Source organism: Humulus lupulus, chromosome 2 (assembly GCF_963169125.1).
Source record: "Humulus lupulus chromosome 2, drHumLupu1.1, whole genome shotgun sequence".
NCBI classification, from domain to species: Eukaryota; Viridiplantae; Streptophyta; class Magnoliopsida; order Rosales; family Cannabaceae; genus Humulus; species Humulus lupulus.
The window spans coordinates 253,358,237-253,376,442 of record NC_084794.1 but is presented as its reverse complement, the minus strand read 5'-3'; the positions used below and the strand labels follow the sequence as shown (position 1 = coordinate 253,376,442).

General features: G+C 35.5%; 1 protein-coding gene across 4 annotated transcripts; it reads left to right on the top strand.

The window, feature by feature from the left end:
* The first annotated feature begins 7,622 nt into the window (after window positions 1-7,622).
* Window positions 7,623-14,979, top strand: LOC133819205 (protein TIME FOR COFFEE). Of its 4 annotated transcripts, XM_062252391.1 has the most exons (13): window positions 7,623-8,042; window positions 8,160-8,609; window positions 8,725-8,897; window positions 8,985-9,333; window positions 9,620-10,061; window positions 10,155-10,215; window positions 10,322-10,414; window positions 10,572-10,869; window positions 10,967-11,033; window positions 11,112-11,178; window positions 11,296-11,673; window positions 11,768-14,192; window positions 14,390-14,979. In XM_062252391.1, the coding sequence occupies exons 1-13, from the start codon at window positions 7,946-7,948 to the stop codon at window positions 14,392-14,394; spliced, it is 4,905 nt and encodes a 1,634-aa protein (XP_062108375.1). In that variant the 5' UTR covers window positions 7,623-7,945; the 3' UTR covers window positions 14,395-14,979. The 4 variants fall into 4 exon arrangements, with proteins under 4 accessions (XP_062108375.1, XP_062108374.1, XP_062108373.1 ...); XM_062252390.1 differs by having other exon boundaries at window positions 8,988-9,333; window positions 11,768-14,979; XM_062252389.1 differs by having other exon boundaries at window positions 11,768-14,979.
* Window positions 14,980-18,206: the final 3,227 nt, after the last annotated feature.

Sequence of the window (18,206 nt, the reverse complement as noted above, 5' to 3'; positions counted from 1 at the left end):
AATCAATAAAATAATAGTTATTTTAAAGCCCTAGGTCGAAATTATCATGGGCTTTAGGCCCGTGAAATTTCTCATTTGATTATAAGCCCACTGGACTTAAAATCAAGGCATGTATTATTTTCTATTGATTTAATTAATTAAATAATTATTTAAATCCTTTATCAAATTAATTATTTATAATTTGAACCTTGATTTAAACTTATTTATTAATTTAGATACCAATTTATCATAATTAATAAATCTGCCATAATTTCTCTTGTCTTCTCAAAATTACACAACTCTATGAAACTATCCAAAATTGATCTGGTCAACTTTGATAATTCTAATTGATAATTAAATCAATTAATTGTGACTATCTAGATGATTTTATCCAAGGTACAATGGGGACCATGGGCCTATGAAATTAAACTCCAATAAGTTATCATAAATCTAACAAATAAATTTACTAACTTATTAATTCCTCATGACTCCACTATAGACTCGGAATTGCACTCTTGAATTCATAGAACGCTCTATAAAAAATATAGATACGCTATTAATTATCCATTGTTACAACCATAATTGTCACTCAATCCTCTATAGATGGTCTACAATGAGATAGGACTAAAATACCGCTTTACCCCTCATTTTATTTTATCCTTAAAACACTTAGTTCCTTATAAATGATATTTCAGTAAACTAATTTAATTACTAAAATGAGATCTCTATCATTTAACACCTTGAACCAAACTAAGGAAACCATTGTTTCACTTCTTCATCAGAAGTTATAGATGTTCATATCTATGTTTAACACTCCCACTCAATTATACTATCGAGTTCCCAAGATGTAAGTATGGGCTAGTCCGTAGGGTAAGCTGGTAACGAACAAGTCAAAGAACTCAAATAATACAATCAATTAGAATACTAACCACTCAGAATTGAGATTGAATTGACCTATGGTCAACTATATGATATGACTAGAATAGATAATAACGGTATGTTTACTTATCTTATCAACTGTCAATATCGGTCCAGTTCGATGTAACAAATACATCCGATCTTATCTACTTTGCTAATGTTCTGGAAAGAACATAACACTGTAATGTGTAAGTAGATCATATCGTAGATTGGCAAGTCGGTGTAAATCCTGTGCACTGACTAATCTTATGACTAACTTATTTTGAACATATAATCATATTTATATTCCACTGTGATTATGTCACTATAAATAAGATTAGCTATATGCTCAAGATTTAATAGAAGTTTATATTAAACAAATACTCATGAAAATAAAACATGTGAGCAAAGTGATTGACCAAGTCAAAAATGATTTATATTCTTTTATTGATAATAAAATGAGATTACAAAGAATTTGAGTTTTAATTAGGGCATAAAACCCCAACAGTACCTACACTAAAGATCAGATGAACCTGAGCCAACTGAGTTTCTTAAGTATATGTCAAAAAATACAAAGTTTCTCTCTCTAAGTTCTCTTAGAAAATGCCCCAAGTAACAGTCCCAAAGTCTCAATATTAGAGAGTCTAAAAGTTTGAAAAGTCAAAAGTCTGAAAAAGATAAGATCCGCTAAATAATGTCATGAGCTCTCTATTTATAGGCCCATGGATCGTATAAGAAAGGTCCCCCGTTTTGATGGAGTATTTAGTTGTTTTAACCAACTTTAATTAACAAAGTAATCAAAAAATTCAAAATACAATAATATGGCTATTACTTCGGGATATCTGAGAAATTCTCGCAGTAGTTACGGGCGATTCTGGTTGAAGTTGTTACTGAGCTTCCGTAGAAAAGTTATTGGGCAGTTAACTCCTGAGATTATGACATACCTGGTCGGCTACACTCCTTAAATCTAACGTAGCTGGTTGACTATGTCTTCTTTTTGACATAGTTGGTTGGCTCTATTACTTCCATGACATACCTGGTCATGTATGCCTCTTTGCTAGTTATACCTGGTCGGGTATATCACTTCCTGACCAGGTAAATTCATACCTACTCGGGTATATCATTTCATGACTAGGTGAATTCATACATGGTCGGGTATATCATTTCCTGACCAGGTTAAACCATCCTCGCGGTCAATGTTCTTTCTAACCAGTGATGTGACGACTCTGTAAGTCATTTTCTAACATTTGCACTTCCCTTGGCTGACACATTTATTGACCATTAATGCTCCACTTGGTAGCCATGAGATGACACCTGTCATCTTTTATTGCCACATCATTAAACTAAAAATTTTGGGATAAGAGTTTTAATATTGCAAAAATAAATTAATTTTATTTTCAATAATTAAATTTATAAAATAAAGTACTTTATTTTCTATTCTCTTTATTTAAAATGCAAACAAAAGTATAATAATATTTTTTCTATTATTAAAAAGCTCTCCATTCTTTAACCAATCACTTCTTATATCTTGAAATCAATAAAATTATTTACTATTATTATTTTTCAAGATATAACTATACAAAAAATAATAACTTCGAAATTTTTATTATTTTTTTTATCAAATGATGCATATATGACACTCGATATTTTTTAATAAAAAAGAAATACAAAAAATTTTTAATTCGAATTTAAAAATTATATATCATATACATATTTAATTTCTTTGATTAATATTCAATTTTATTCTTACAATATTAAATAAAATAGAGAATATACTTATTTGACATTGTATTTTATCGAAATACAACTCTGACAACTCTAATATTGTCAGTAATAATCATTAGGTATCCTCTAATTTAAAAATTGGTATAAAATAGTACTTTGACTCAGATTTACTCAACAAATTACAAGTACCAAATGAGTATTCAATATTCACAAATAACAATGTGTTATTTTATATTAATTTTCAAATTACAAAATGACTTATAATTATTATAAAAAAAAATTCTAACTTAACATACAAATAAGATTAACTTTTTTCCTCAAACTAAAAATCCAGAAATAGTAACTACATACTATCATTAATCAGAATAACAAAGCATCTAACTAGAAAAAAATCAGGATGATACCTATCAAAATAATAAACTATAAAGTAGGAAAACCATTCAAAAAGGCAATAAATCCTAATACTCTACCAAATATGAATAATAAAAAAAACAAAAACAAAATCATCTCCTTCCTTCCTAATATAAAAAATAAATAATTCCTCTTTCCCCTTAGTATCGTCGCACGTGTGGTCGTATCCACGTGGCACATGGCACGTGCATTCCCCCTGGACAAATTCTTCCACTACCTTTTCTAGGAAAAGAAAAAGAATAATAGCAAAGTCATTTCGTCCATATAACATGAGCTTGGATATTTGTGAAATGCGATTTTTAATTTTTAACACAATATGATTGTGTTTTTTTTCTTTCTTATCTCTGCTCTTTTTTATTTTCTTTTTAATTTTAAATTATTATATGATTTATAGGTAGAGCATGAGAGAGAGCTTGTCGTCTGCCACTACAGCACCAATATCAATATTTAATTTATATGAGTTAATAAATTATTTAGGTCAAAATAAACCAATTTCCAATAGAATATAAATAATAAAATACTAATATTTCTTTATTTTATTTAATTAAAAGAAGAAAAAAAATGTTATATGCTTTCTCGAAGAAATGTTCCATTTATTTTAGCAAAATAATTAAATATATAAAATATTTAGAGATAGATAGACCCCTCTTTCTAAGGCCCAAAGCTCGGATACAAAGACAAATTACACAAAAACTTTGATTATTATAAAGATGAAATTTAACAAAGTGGTGTAAAAGTCACTGCGTGATACTACACGCTTTGTCCCACTTTGTGGACCCTTTTATTTATTTATTTACTTAAATTTTATTTTTAAAATTTTTAATTTTGTCTTTTTTTTAATATACCACCGTCAAAATTTTTAGATCTAGATTATATAATTATTTTTATTATTACTATTCAAAAAGAAAAGTATACCACAACTCTATTCAACTTTTTCACTTTTTTTTTTTTAATTTTCTTTTCAAGAGTAACTTTTTAAGTTGTTTCTTACTCTACTGTGGATTTGAATACTTTTTTTTTTGTTGCATTTACGAGAATATATAACTAAAAAATTTATTGTAAAATTTAGAGAGGATTAAAATCACTATTTATTTTTAAAATTATAGAAAATATTTTAGAAATTCTTTTTATTTTTGTTTACATGATTGAAATTTACGTATTAAATAATGAGATAGGAAAATTAAAAATATATATGTTTAGTATTTTTATCATAAAAATATTAATTAATATATATTGAATGAATCCTATTAAATATTTTTGTAATGTATAATCTACAAAGGAAAATAATAATTTAACAAAGATTATTATTTTATCCAGGGTATTATACATCTGGGTTTAATCTTTGTTTTAGCTACTAATTGTTTTTTTTTAATTATGTGGGGCCTACAACTTTTGAAGTTCGTCGGTATTAAAAATTCCATCATTTAAATTAGGTGCTTTCAAGTTTTACTAGTTATAATTAATTTATAATATTACGTAGATCTAATAGGGTTCATTTAAATCAGATAGTGTCTTATTACTAGGTTATGCCAATTTAACATTACTTATATGAGAAATTGATATTTATGCTTTGCATATATATATAATAATATTTATTTATTTAATTAATTACTGTATTAGGGTCCTAAAGATTGAGTTAGGGTTTTGGGTCCACAAAGTTTGCTTGCCAGCTTGTCAATATATTGAGTCATTTATTTAGGTTTGGTTGTTTTCTTGAACACCACAATCTATAAGTTTGCTTTTGCATTATTCTTACTTGAATATAATTTTAGTATTTTTTTATTGCTAGAAAGATTAAATAATATGAGTGCTATAAAATATTACTTCTTAGCTGTTGGCAAATATTAATAAAAAATTATCACAGAATATTATATTTAGTAATTAACTAATGTGGAGAGTCCAACAAGAAAGAACTAGATCAAGCCTGCAATTAGGATTAACCATGTATATATAAATATATATAAATTTTTATTTTACAAAATATATAAATATTTATATATTTACATATAGCACTATTCATTGCATAGGGGCTTAGAATAAGTTTATATTATATTTTGTAAAATAGTACAATTTGATTATTTTAATCATGTCATACTTGGCAATGGTTATTCAATAAATTAATATTTGAAAAAAAAATATTAATGTTAAAGTGGGTCAAAGAAATTAACAAATTTACATTTATGAACAATACTAGAAAAAATCACTATTTTTTACATACTAAAAACAAAATAAGACCACAGTCCAATCCACAACTTGATATTACAAATTAATAACATAAATAAAGTTAAATGTACTAATTACTAATTATAATATACCATTAGAGTTAACTATTAAATTGTCTTTTCATTTTTTAAGGGTAATGGTAGCACCCTTCAATCATTTTTTTTTATATTCAAATTATTATTATTTTTTAAAAAAGTCCATCCACATTAATTTAGAAAGTCATGGATAGCAAAAGATATAAAAGAAAAGTGCTTTAATATTATTCTAAGTAGTCAGCAAATATATTAAATAATATCCCTAACAAAAAAATGATATTAAATAATAGTGGGGTTGGAATTAAAAATTAATAGCACGTAGAAGTATACTCTATAATCAATAGCAATTCAAAATTATTATATTAATTAATCATTTAATTAATGGATAGTGAGCGATACTCTATGCCAAAGAAGAAAAAAAGTTTGAAATGTGTGGGTTGACGGCTAGGGTTACACACACGGTGATAGAAAGTGCCACGTGGGAATGATGACGTAGCACAATGTCGTACACGTGGCAATCCCTGAGGATGTCGTTTCACGACAGCGAAGGAAATGGAGATGGGTAGTGCCTTGTTACAGTGCGACATAAAATTAAAATTAAATAAAAAAAGAAAAAAAGAGGATCCATTTTGGTGGGTCAACCATGTTAAAGTGGACCCCATTAATCTGACGTGTCCACTCTGGTCTCACTAGAAAATACATTATTTTAATGAGGAGAGCTGTTTAATTGACCATCCCGTGACGGAGAGTTTTCACCCGCGACAGCAAAAAGAAAGGAAATGGAGCGTTGTGCGAGACTGGAAATGATGGTCAGCCAATGAAAATTTCCCAACTATCAGAAATAGGTCACCGCCGTGTGCGTGTAGCGAAATCTTTGATCTTTAGATATTTACCGGCTAAGAGGAAAAGCGGTAGGGGATTTTAATTTTTCTTTCCGTAGAGAATAACAAGATCCGAGGCGACGAATCAGCAATTGAAACAGTGTCCACGTCAGATGATTATGACACGTGGTGAAAAAGATACTGCCACGCTGGAACGCCTTTTACTTATAAAAATATTTACTTTAGTTTGTACAATAACAATAATAAAATATATCCCTTCAGAATAATAATACATATAATAGTCAGTATAATAATGTGAATCCCGCAATAGGCGCGTGGAGTAAAAGCGAGAAAGCAGAATATCCATTCTTTTATTTATATGCATTTTTAATTTAATTTAAAATAAAACTCAATTTTCATTAAAAAGTATTTTCACTGGCGCTGTAAAAATTGACCGGAAGAGTAGGTTGTCCACTTTAATTCATTAAAAAAACAAAAACAAACAATGAGTAGGACCCAGTACACGTCATCATAAGGTGCCACATCCCACGAACGTGACAATAGGCCAACGCGAGGAAATAATTTCTAGATCGGCAGCTAAAGCGGGACCCACACTTCTCGGAAGTTCCGTGACCGCGACTCGAGTTTGCTCCCCGCTTCTGATCCATCTCAGCCGTAGGATCAACCGACATTAACGGTCTTGATGAGGCGCGCTGATCGACGCGCAAGAGCCACTTGCTTTGGCGTCAGGTAGGTTCGGACATCTCGCTTCGGAAATACATGATGCCACGTCATCAATGAATCGAACGGTCCATAATGTTCGTCTTACGAGTAAGGAAAATATCTAGTTCGTTGAATTATTATTTAATTGGATGCTTTTCACTTGGGCCTACAAAGTCCAATTATAGGAATATTAAATAGATTTCGTTGTTGATAATTTTTTTTTTAAATCCTTAAAAAAAAAAAAGAGAATACAAAACGTGGAATGAAAATAATGAATTTGACCGGTTGAAATGATATTTTTTTGCGGTCACCTAGATTCCTTGTGATCGTCATGTTGCTTTTACCAAGGTCTCGGCAACAGGGTATAGCCGGTCACCAAATTATTATAACACTAAATTAATTTTTATTTTTATACATTGATTATTGGTTCGTGCACTACAGTGTTCTCACTTAAAAAAATTGAGTAATTTAATAATTTGTTATGTATATAATTATTTATCTTTGGATATATTCTATTATATTTAGTACCAAATCGGTAGTGAGTAGACATGGAGGCTTGATGGGGAAGAAATTAATTGACACGTGGCAGTACTGACAGAAAAGGTTGAGAGTCGCTTAGAGTAAAAGGATCTAGGGTTCAGATATTGCCATGTCGGTTTAAGCCATTGACAGCCGTTGGATAAGTCTGAAAGAGACGGCTGAGATTGAAAGTTTGTATTCTTGGTCTAGATCTCAGCCGTCCATTAGGCTTTGGAGTGGGTTTCGCTGATAGTGAAATAGCGAAAAGGATGATGAGATGGGAGCACAAAAGGAAGACAGAGAGAGTTGGGTAGAGAGAGAAAAAGAAAGAGATAGATAGATAGATAGAGAGAGAGAGGGGGGAAGAACAAGAAGAAGGAAGAGGAGAAGAAGATAAGTGAAATACTAAGATCTTTCTTTGGAGGCACAGCAAGAAAGAAGATCTTGAAGACTGGTTGAATCAAATTCTTTTTGGGTTGCCATAGCTTGGGACCTGTAAATTCCGGCGGCCGTGGCTCCATTTCCGGATAATTTATGTTAGGTTTCCGGTGATGAGAGTTGGGATTAGTTATCTGGGTATATTTGATTTGGCAGGAGAAAGTAAAACCAGGGATGGATAGAAATAGAGAAGCGAGAAGAGCATCCATGGCGGCCACAAATGGCTTGTCAAGACGTAGACACAGAACTGGGAGCTTGAGGGACTCTCCAGGTTGGAAATTTACTAGATCTAAGTGCTTTGAAAAAGATACCCAGTTTTTCGATTTCAATTAAAACGGCTCGATTTTTCATTCTCTCTAATGTTTATTTTATTATTTTTTTTATGCAGAGGAAGATGGACCGGTCGAGTTACAAGAGACGGCGAGACTAAGGGATCGAGGGAGTGGGAAGAAAGATCGAGATCGCGATCGGGATCGAGAACGAGAAAGAGAGCGAGACCGCGATAGAGACCGGGAAAGAGATCGGTTGAACCGGAGCAAGAGGAGAAGAGGTGATAGGATGATGCACGGGAACAGAGAAGATGGTGTGGATGATAGCTCAGAGGAGAGTGTAAACGATGAAGAGGAGGATGAAGATGACGACGGAGGTGCTGTTGGTGGTGGTAGTGGCTCCTTAAGGATGCTTCCTCCGCCGAACCCACCAGCGTCGTTATCAACCTCCTCTATGCTTCATCATCAACGGAAGAGCTTCCCACCAGCAAAGAATTTTAGAGGAGCGCCGGCGTGGAAGGTCGCCGACGAGATGATTGGCGTGTCGGTACCGAGAAAAGCACGGTCAGGTAGAGCGGCGGAGGAGATTGAGTTTTAATTGCTTTTTGGGATTTTTTGTCAGTTGAGATTTAAGATTGAGATTCTGATTTAATTTTTTTTTTGTCTGTTTTCCCTTCTCCTCAGTTTCTACGAAGAGGTCGCACGAATGGAGTTCAGCGATTGGTATTGTTGGTGAACAAATTCACCGGCAGGCTTCCACGTCTCCGGTCCGACCGAGCGTTTCGGCGGTGCCGACTGCGGGGTCGCAAGCTCCGGTCTCACCGTCTTCTTCCAATGCTTCGGTTCGGAAGAAGCTGGTGGGTCTTGGTTTCTTCTCTCAATTCTAGTTTTTCCGTGGATTTTGTTTGCTACCGATTTTACTGACGACTTCTCTGCTGTTGTAGAAGTCTAACGGACCAAAGCTCCGACAACCCAAAACCACGACGTCGTCGTCCAAGTCTCCTTCGGCGCAGGACGAGATCGAGATAGAGATCGCCGAGGTCTTGTATGGGATGATGAGGCAGCCTCAAGGACCCACAAAGCAAGATATTATGAACTCCGATTCAATAAAATTTGAATCAAGAGAAGCGAACCACAAATCAACAAGTGAAGCAAACAAATCCTCTAGTGACGCCAAATCCAGAGTTTCATCTCCGATCTCGAGCTCACAGCAATACGGGGTTCATCAATCGTCGTCGCGTTCATCTCTGACTGCTGTTGAAGGTGCGGTGCCCGCTTGGGCGTTTTGTGTTGGTGGGTCTAAGTTTGAGCTCTCGTAGAGCTCAATATGTGTTGTTCACTTTGTTGTATTTCTCTTCGTCAATCCTCCGTTTGGTTTCTGAGAAACTGTGGGAAAGGAAAGGGAAAAAAATGAAAGTTTGGGCCTTGTCGGATTCCGAGCCTTTTTTTCTTCACTTTTTTCCTTGCGGTTTCTCAGTAAGCAAAACAGAGTACCGACTTGGTCATTTCTGACTGTTCTTGATGGAAGCTGATAATCTGATGATTCTTTATTTTTTTTTGGTTCTTTTCGAATTTGCAGCACCCAAGAGAAAAAAGCCTCGACTGGTTAAGGGCGACTCTAAATATGAAGACACGACCAAATCTTCCTTCTTAACGGCTCAGAACAATCTCATTCCGTCTGCAAGCCGGCTTCCGGTTGATCAGACTGCGAAAACAGAGACCTCATCAGCTAATTTGGAAAAAGCCGGTGGATCCGCAGCCGAAAACGGTGTAGTTTCCTCCGATACAGCTCAATCCCACGCTATATTGGCGATGTCCGAGGCTGCTACCGCCACAGCAACGGCGGTGCAGCCCGAGCCAATTAAGCTAGAGAATAGCCTCGTATCAGAGTCGAAGCTGGTTTCTGAAAAAATAGAGAATCGGGATTTGGCAGTTAACAAAGAAGAACCTCAATCGCCCAAAAAGGAATTTTCTGGGCACAGATTGGAAGATAAGCGCGAGACTACGACAGCTACCAAACCGTAAGCATATACTCCCCCCTAAAAAAAGATTCAATTTTTTATCTTCCGATAAAATATCTCGTCGTAACTTTTCACCGGGGTTGTTTATTACAGGAATTCAACAACTTCCGAGGTTGAGAGACAGCGAGAAGAAAAATTCCAGATAGATCTGATGGTGTGGATCTTGTTCTTGCGTCAAGATTTTTTTAGTTTATTGTATGAAAAAATTCTCAAAAATATTTCTGATTTTTAATAAATATATATTTTTATTTATTTTTCAGGCACCACCTCCGTCTAGATCGTCTCCGGAAAGAGATGTTGAGATTGATTTTGTGGCTGTAGATGCTAAAGCTATGACAGTAGATACAGAAACGGTGCGTGTGGGGGCCACCCTCTCTCTGCCACTTGCAATCAGATAGCTTTCCTTTGTTTTACTGTTATAGTCGGATGATAATGCGCCTAGAAATTAATTAGAATGGGGTCTCTCACTCACTCTCTCTCTCCCTCTCTGTGCCTCTTTTTTTTTAACAGGAAATAAAGCCTGTAATAAAAGAAGATGCCAAGGCATTGAAAATCAGCAGAGAAGAGACTTCAAATGTGGAACCTGAGAAGGTGAAAGCTACTACTCCTACTCCTCCTCCAGAAGAAGCTGAATCCAAGAAGCATCAGCAGCCTACTACTGTTGGCAAGGAGAGGAATATTGATTTGCGGATTGATTTAGAAAAGGTTGATAGAGATGCAGCCGCTGCTGCCGTTGTCCCCGGCAACAAGCAACATCACCATGTTCCGAGACAGCAACAGCAGCAGCTACAAACCAATGAGAAAAATGGTACTTAAATTTGAAGATTCCAGTTTTTTTAGCTCTGTTGCCAATTGGGTTTTTGCTGGTATGCTGATTTTTGTAACTTTTTCACCTTCTTCTTCAGCTCAATCAGGCGCTCTACCTATGGCAATGTCTATGGCTGGCTGGCCGAGTGGGCTTTCACCTATGGGGTACGGTGGCTTGGTTGTTTTGTTTTTAGGTTCTTTTTTACCTCTCTTTTGGAAAAATAACTTTGTTGTTATTAGCAGATATATGGCACCTTTACAAGGAGTGGTATCTATGGATGGAACCTCTGTTTCTTCTGCTGCTATACAAGTATGTCGATTTTTTGGTTCAAGACATATATTTCTATTTCTATCTTCTTACTGTCCCATTCTGGGCTTCTTTTTCTTGTTTTTTTCCTCATGAAAAATTTAATTCCATTTCTGGCAGCCACCGCCTTACCTTTTTACTCAACCTCGGCCAAAGAGGTGTGCAACCCATTGCTACATTGCCAGGAGTATATGCTGTCATCAACAGATTGCAAGGATGAACTCTTTCTGGCCAGCAGCAGCCGCTGCAGCAGGTTCTGGGTCTCTTTATGGGGCCAAGCCATGTAATCTCAACGTTTTGCCCTCGCCAGATTTGCATGGCAGCATTCCTGGTCGAGGGTTGAACTCAGTTCAGGACAAGGGTCAGGGTCTTCCTATGTTTCCTGGTCATGCTGGAAAAGACAAGTCTTCCCAGGCAGCCAGTGTTGTTGATGCTGCCCAGAGAAAGCAAATTATGCTCCAGCAAGCTCTACCCCCTGGTGCACCTAGTAATATATTGGTACTTTTTTTTTCCTCTAGTTTTAAAAAATGATGTCTTATTCTTCTTTCTGGGAATGGATTCTTATTCTATGTTGGGATTTTTTTCATTTCAGCAAGGCCCTGCTATTATTTTCCCTTTGAGTCAGCAGCAGGCCGTTGCTGCTGCTTCTGTCCGGCCTCCTGGATCTGTGAAGTCTCCTCCAGCTCCTGGAAATGCAAATACTTCAAGTGCATCTAATCCTACTCCAGCAACAGCACCGGCAATGACCTTTAATTACCCAGCTATGTCTGGAAATGAAACTCAGTATCTTGCCATCAATGCCTATCCGTTTCCAATTCCTGCACATGTTGGTGCTCCACCAGCTTACAGAGGAAGTCCTCAGGCAATGCCTTTTTTCAACGGGTCATTTTATTCTACTTTTCATCCTTCACAACTTCAACAGCAACAGCTCTCTCATTCACAGCAAAGTCAACAAGGTCACCAGAACCCAAGTATTTCTAGTGGTTCTTCGTCATCACAGAAACATTTGCAGAATCAACAACAGAGGCCACCACATCCCAGTGGTGGTGTAAATGGTGGTGGAAGTCTACAAGGTTATCCCACCTCGAAAAACCAGTCTTCACAGCCACTACAGCTTCAACAGCAACAGCAGCGGCATCAGCAAAACCAACATGTTTCACATGCAGCTCGCCAGCTTGAATCAGAGATGGGTGGTGAAGATAGCCCTTCAACTGCTGATAGTCGTGTTTCACGACCAAGTATGAGCATTTACGGACAGAATTTTACTATGCCTCTGCATGCGTCAAACTTTGCTTTAATGGCGCCTGCATCTATCGGCAATGCAAGTGGCCCAAATGGTGCTGGTGGAAGTAATGGGGAAAAGAAGCAGCAGCAACAGGGATCAAAGGGCGGGGTAGAGCCGCCTCATGCTTTTGCCATGTCGTTTGCTCCCATTAATGGTGCTACAACTGCTCCCGGCATTGACATTTCTTCAATTGCTCAGCAGCAAGCAATTTTAACCGATGTTAGGCAAGGATATCAGTACATGGCAGTTCCTGCAGCTCAACAGAAGAAGAATTACCGTGGCCCTGAAGAGGGAAAAAATGGTGGGGACTCTTCAAATGTGGAAGAAGAAAGGAAGAACATGGCAGGGAAGGGTTCATCAACGTTGGGGCAGTCTATAGCTTTTTCGAGGCCAGATTTGTCTGATGTATCTGGTTCGACAATGCCTGGTAGTTCTGTAGTTGATAGCTCTGCGAGAACTATCAACCTTGGCTCCACTCAACAGCGACCTGGTTCTGTTATGACTGCCACATCCAATGCTCAGCAGCAGCTTCATCGGACTCATCAACAGCAGCAATTGCAGCAGCAGCAGCAGCAGATGCTTCAGATTCAGAAGCACCACCAGCAGCAGCAACAACAGCAGCAGCAACAATTCACCAATGCAGCATCCCGTTCCAAGACACCAGCAACAAGTAATGGTAGTGTGTACTCTGATCACCACAATAATTCATCAATGGCTGCTAAGTTCCCTAATGCCTTGTCCACCTTTCCCTCAAATCTTGTTCATAGCAATAATAGTCCAGCTCATTCTCCTCAGTGGAAAAATTCTGGAAGGTCAACCACTTCTCAAGCTCCCTCGCCAACTATGACCTCATCAACCTCGTCATCTCTTAAAAATCTACCTCAGCAGCAAGGTCGCACTCAACAAACACATACACAAATATCTTTTGCAGCCAATCCAAAACAATCAGGGCAATCTCAAGGGCTGCAGAATAACAGTAGTAATCAGTCTCCATCTCCTCCTATAATGGTAGGGTCCCCCACGACTTCCTCAGTGTCTAAAAGTGCTGGTGGGAGCCCAAGGACTACTACTTCCACATCCACAGCAAACAAAGTTGGTCAAGCTTCTTCATTGTCATCTCAGCAGGCCAAGAACTCCCCATCCGTCTCCAACATGAAGTCTTCTCCTGGTGCTGGAAAAAATGTACCGTCAATTCTTGGTAATCCACACATCACCTCTTCATCTAGCACGGGATCCAAGAATCTTATGTCTCAGCAGCAGCAGCAGCAAATGCACTCTAAGCACTCGCTACAGCATGCTCAGCATGCTCAACTATATTTCTCCTACAACATTCAAAATCAAACTCCACATTCTAATAGCAACACCCCGACTACAGCAGCTGCAGTTGCTAATGCAGGAGCTTATTATTCTCAGAGACGTCGCCCTGAGCAACAACAGCAGCAGCAACATAGTGGACCGGGGACTTCTTCGAGTGGGATGTTAACATTGTGTCCTTCGGTTTCTCTAGGGAACACTAGCACATCTGATCCTGCCAAGGCTGTGGCAGCAGCAGCTGCCGTTGCTGCTGGCAACATGAAAGGTGGTGGCTTACCTTCGCAGGCACTTATGCATCCTCAATATGCTGCTGCACAGTCAGGGAATCCACATCAGCTTTTACCAGCTGGCTTCCCCTATGTTCATGCTGTTCCCACTGCGGTTCAGGTGAAGCCGGCCGAGCAGAAACAACCTGCTGGTGAGTAAGAATGATGTCAATTAGAACTTTTCCATTGCAACCCCATTCATACAGATAACAAATCTGTCTCAAAAACAATAAAAAAAATAAAAAAACTAGTTGCGGAAAAAGGTTGTTTAAAATGGTGGGGTTGCCAAAATTTTGAAGGGAATGGCGGTTTTTCCCCAGGAAATGATAATTTGCATGACTTCTGGCAGCCTGAGAAGAAATGAAAGATTGGAACTTTCTGAAGAAGCACGACCAAGGGGAAAGCAAAAAAAAGTCGGAGCTCGAAGAAGCCACAATTTTGGCGCTTGCTGGCAACTGGGGGGGAGGGGGGGGATATTAGCCTTTTGGATTGTGCTTGGAAACTTGGAAGTGTATTTATCTATGTACACACCCTTTTGTGTTTATAAAATCTGACAGGGTTGATGGTGAAAGTCTAATTGAATTTGATTGGTACGGTGGGAAGAGGATGGGGAATGCTTGGAAAAGAGCTCTGATAAATGTTTTTTTGTAAGTCAAAGATATATTATATATATATGGATGGAAGAACAATAGAGATGGTAAGAGCAAAGACCCACCTTTCTTTCTTTTGGGGCTGTAACGGAGGTTTCTTTTTCTCTTTTTTCACTCTTCTCAATTACATTTTCGTTTTTTCCCCCCACTCTTGGAGGTCTAATTTTTCCAACAAAAAAGCAAGGAAAAAAAAACTCATCTTTTGGCATATGTGCTTATGTATATCCAATGGAGAAGTAAACCAATATGTGTATAAGTCTTGGCACATGTAAAAGCAACCCTTATCTCATTTTCTTGCTTTTAATTATCTGTCACTATTTGCTTTTTGGGTTCCCTGTTGAATCTGGTGATTGGTTGGTTATTAATTATAATTCATAGAGATGGAGAGAAATATGTACACACTGTATTTAAAATATACAAAAGAAAACAAAAATGGTTGCTCTTATTCATGTGGGCTTGCCTTTGAAACTTTATTATTCCAAATGGAAAAACTGTCTAGATAGAGTAAATGCTTCCCCTATTGGCAAAGTAAAAGGAAAATGTTATTATTGATGAGGTGACTTAATTTATTTTTCTGGGATTTTTTTTTTCTGTGTATTGGGTGATGAGAACGAGCTGAGATAATTGTGCAGCAAAGTTGGTGAGGTGGATGAATAAGAGCCTAAGAAAGTTCAAATTGTACAAACTCCATTTTGGGAGTCATTGTTTGGTTTTATTTGGGGGTTGGAGGATTTATGTGGGCCATGAGTTCTCATTTCATTTGTTTTTGTCTTTGATGTTATAATTCTCTACTCAAAATTAAATAAATAGCCTAAATAAATAGTTGATATCACCACTTACTCATATGACAAAAGTTGGTTGTTGAAAAGGGCACGCCTCTTTATTGTCAGTATCTGACACGTGGCTCTTGTTCATCTTTGTAGAGATATCTAACTTTATCTTTTTTTTGTATGGCTTATTATGCCTATATTAATATATACTTATTATTATTATCATTACTTTAGCATTACGACTCACTGTTGAATAAACTAACATTGTGGTTTGGATGATTTGGATTAATCAATCATTAAATTAAATATCTATGTGAGTGTCTTTTGTATCAGATGTATTCTAAGTTGGACACATTTGCCCCTCAAATTTCACTATCATGAACAATGAGGTTTTAGTCTTCCTCTTCCAGAAGGACCAACCTCTATTCTATTCTATTCTATTATATGTTCTTTGTGATGTGGGGACATAACAACATTGCCCTTCTGACATCTTATGCCTCTGAACTATATGATATATACAAGGATGACTTTTTGTGTATTGCTCTTAAATATACACGTGTTCTCATCTCATCTTCTTCTGCTTCACTTTCATTTTTATTTATTTTTTAAATTTTATTAAAAATAAAACAGCAAATCTTTCTCTCACTTCACTTCACCTCACCTCACCTCAACTATTCTATTCTATTATATTCCAAGTATATATATTGCTTGATGATGGTACGAAAACAAGAGTTGATTAGAACTCCCTTTTGTCTGTTTTTAAGCTTGAGATTTTCTTTTTTAAAAAGAAAAAAAAACATAGAGAAAGGGTTCAATTTGCAATGAATAATGCCAAAGACATAAAATTTACATGTACTCATTCATGTGTAATAAATTTCAACCACACACAAGTTAAAATGATGTGGTCTCAATTAATAATATTAATTGTTAGAGTTGATTACGCATAAGTGTGTGGGTAAATTTTGTGTGATTTTATCATTACTCAATTTGTAATATATACAATAAAATAAACACCTAGAGACTAATCCATGAGCTTCCTAATTAGAAAGTTATATTTCATTTAATAAATATTCCACTTTTTTCTTTCACATTTATGTTGTGTATGTTTTGAAGTTTCATTGTATTAATATTAATGTACATGTGAAAAAATAAAATAATTGTTGTTTGAATTATGACTGAAAATATAATTTAATGATGATAATTTAACTAAGTATTGCTAAAATTTATGCAATTTTTATGATAATAGAAAATCATTGTACATGTATGAAGTTACATTGAATATTCAAAATTAATTATCAAAATTCTCTCTCTCTCTCTCAAATGTATTTCATTGGTTTTTTTTTTAATTATTTTTGAATGAAACATGTGCAAAATCTATTAACACAAGTGGAGTGACCAATGTTGTAAGTTTGAGATATTTGATTTTGATATTATGTTAGGACACCCAAGCTGTTTCAAAATTAATTAGCAATGATTACAAATTTTTTTAAACGTGAGACATTGTTATAAAATGAACTATTTTCTTTGCATTTAGATTATTTTCAATTATGATCAAAATTATTGAAATAATAATAATCAAAATGATGGAAACAACTTGATGATTACCCAAACAAATTGACATCTCTAAACACCACTAGAAGATTGATATTGCTTTTGCTAAATTTAAAGCAAAATAGACTCAAATCAATTATTTGAAAGCAAATTAAAGGAGTGTGTTGATGACTTGTCCTAAATCAAATATAGGAAGCTAAGGTCTAAATGGTCTCTTTATTTAAATTAGTTGAGTTCCCTTATATATAAGAAACATGCAATATCAATGAACCTTACAATGAATCAATCATATTTCTTTCCATTCAGAGAAAATGACATATATTTACATAAATCACTAAACTAGGACACATCATTTCTTTCCTTCTTCTTCCTTTTTTTTAGGTAGATAGAGAACATTTTTGTAGTTGATTTCTTTTTATTGGAAAGATACTCATAAGTCCAACCCTAAGGAAAATAGCTTTCTCTCTCTTTTTTTTTTTTTATAATTTGGATAGAGAATTTTGTGAGATTTATAATGGTATGGACCATGTGAGAGGGCCAACCCCAAAAGAAAGAAAGAGAAGAAAAACAAAAATTAGATGAGGTTTCTTTGTGAGATCTACCCCCATCACCCAAAAGGTTAAAAAAAGTAATAAAATACAATAAAATAAGAATATGGTGAGAATATTTGAAATGTTTCCAATGCTAATATTTAATATATATATATAAATAGAGAGAGAGAGAGAGAGAGAGAAAAGATCTGGCATTTGATTGTTCCCTTTCTATTTCATTTGGTCATATGAGAAAGACACTTGCATTTCTTTTCTTATCTACAAAAGACGGGACCCTACTTGAGGTTGAGAGCATCAATAAATTATTTCTTTACAGATATTAGAAACTGTAAAACCCATGCTTGCGCCATACAGAATTTTTTATATATATATTTAGTCTCTAAAAATCTTTATATTGCCAAAAAACCTCTCATTTTTTTGAAAACTTGTATGTGTTATCACACACCCAAATCTGTAATTGACACAGTCTGCCTGATCTGGGCCCACCAACCACTTATCACAAAAAGGGTAAAAAACAAATCTGAATGTGTTCTACAAACTATACACATGCTTATTTATTTATTTATACATACTTGAGTGTGATTTGGCAATTTGAGAGGTTATCAATAAAAATTGACAACCTTTTTTTTATTATTATTTTATTG

Bases quoted from the DNA above. Each gene is read 5' to 3' on its own strand.
- LOC133819205 (XM_062252389.1), top strand. From the start codon at position 7,946: ATGGATAGAAATAGAGAAGCGAGAAGAGCATCCATGGCGGCCACAAAT. The intron at 10,870-10,966 runs GTACTTAAATTT...CTTCTTCTTCAG, and splicing joins ACAAACCAATGAGAAAAATG to CTCAATCAGGCGCTCTACCT. The intron at 11,034-11,111 runs GTACGGTGGCTT...TGTTATTAGCAG, and splicing joins AGTGGGCTTTCACCTATGGG to ATATATGGCACCTTTACAAG.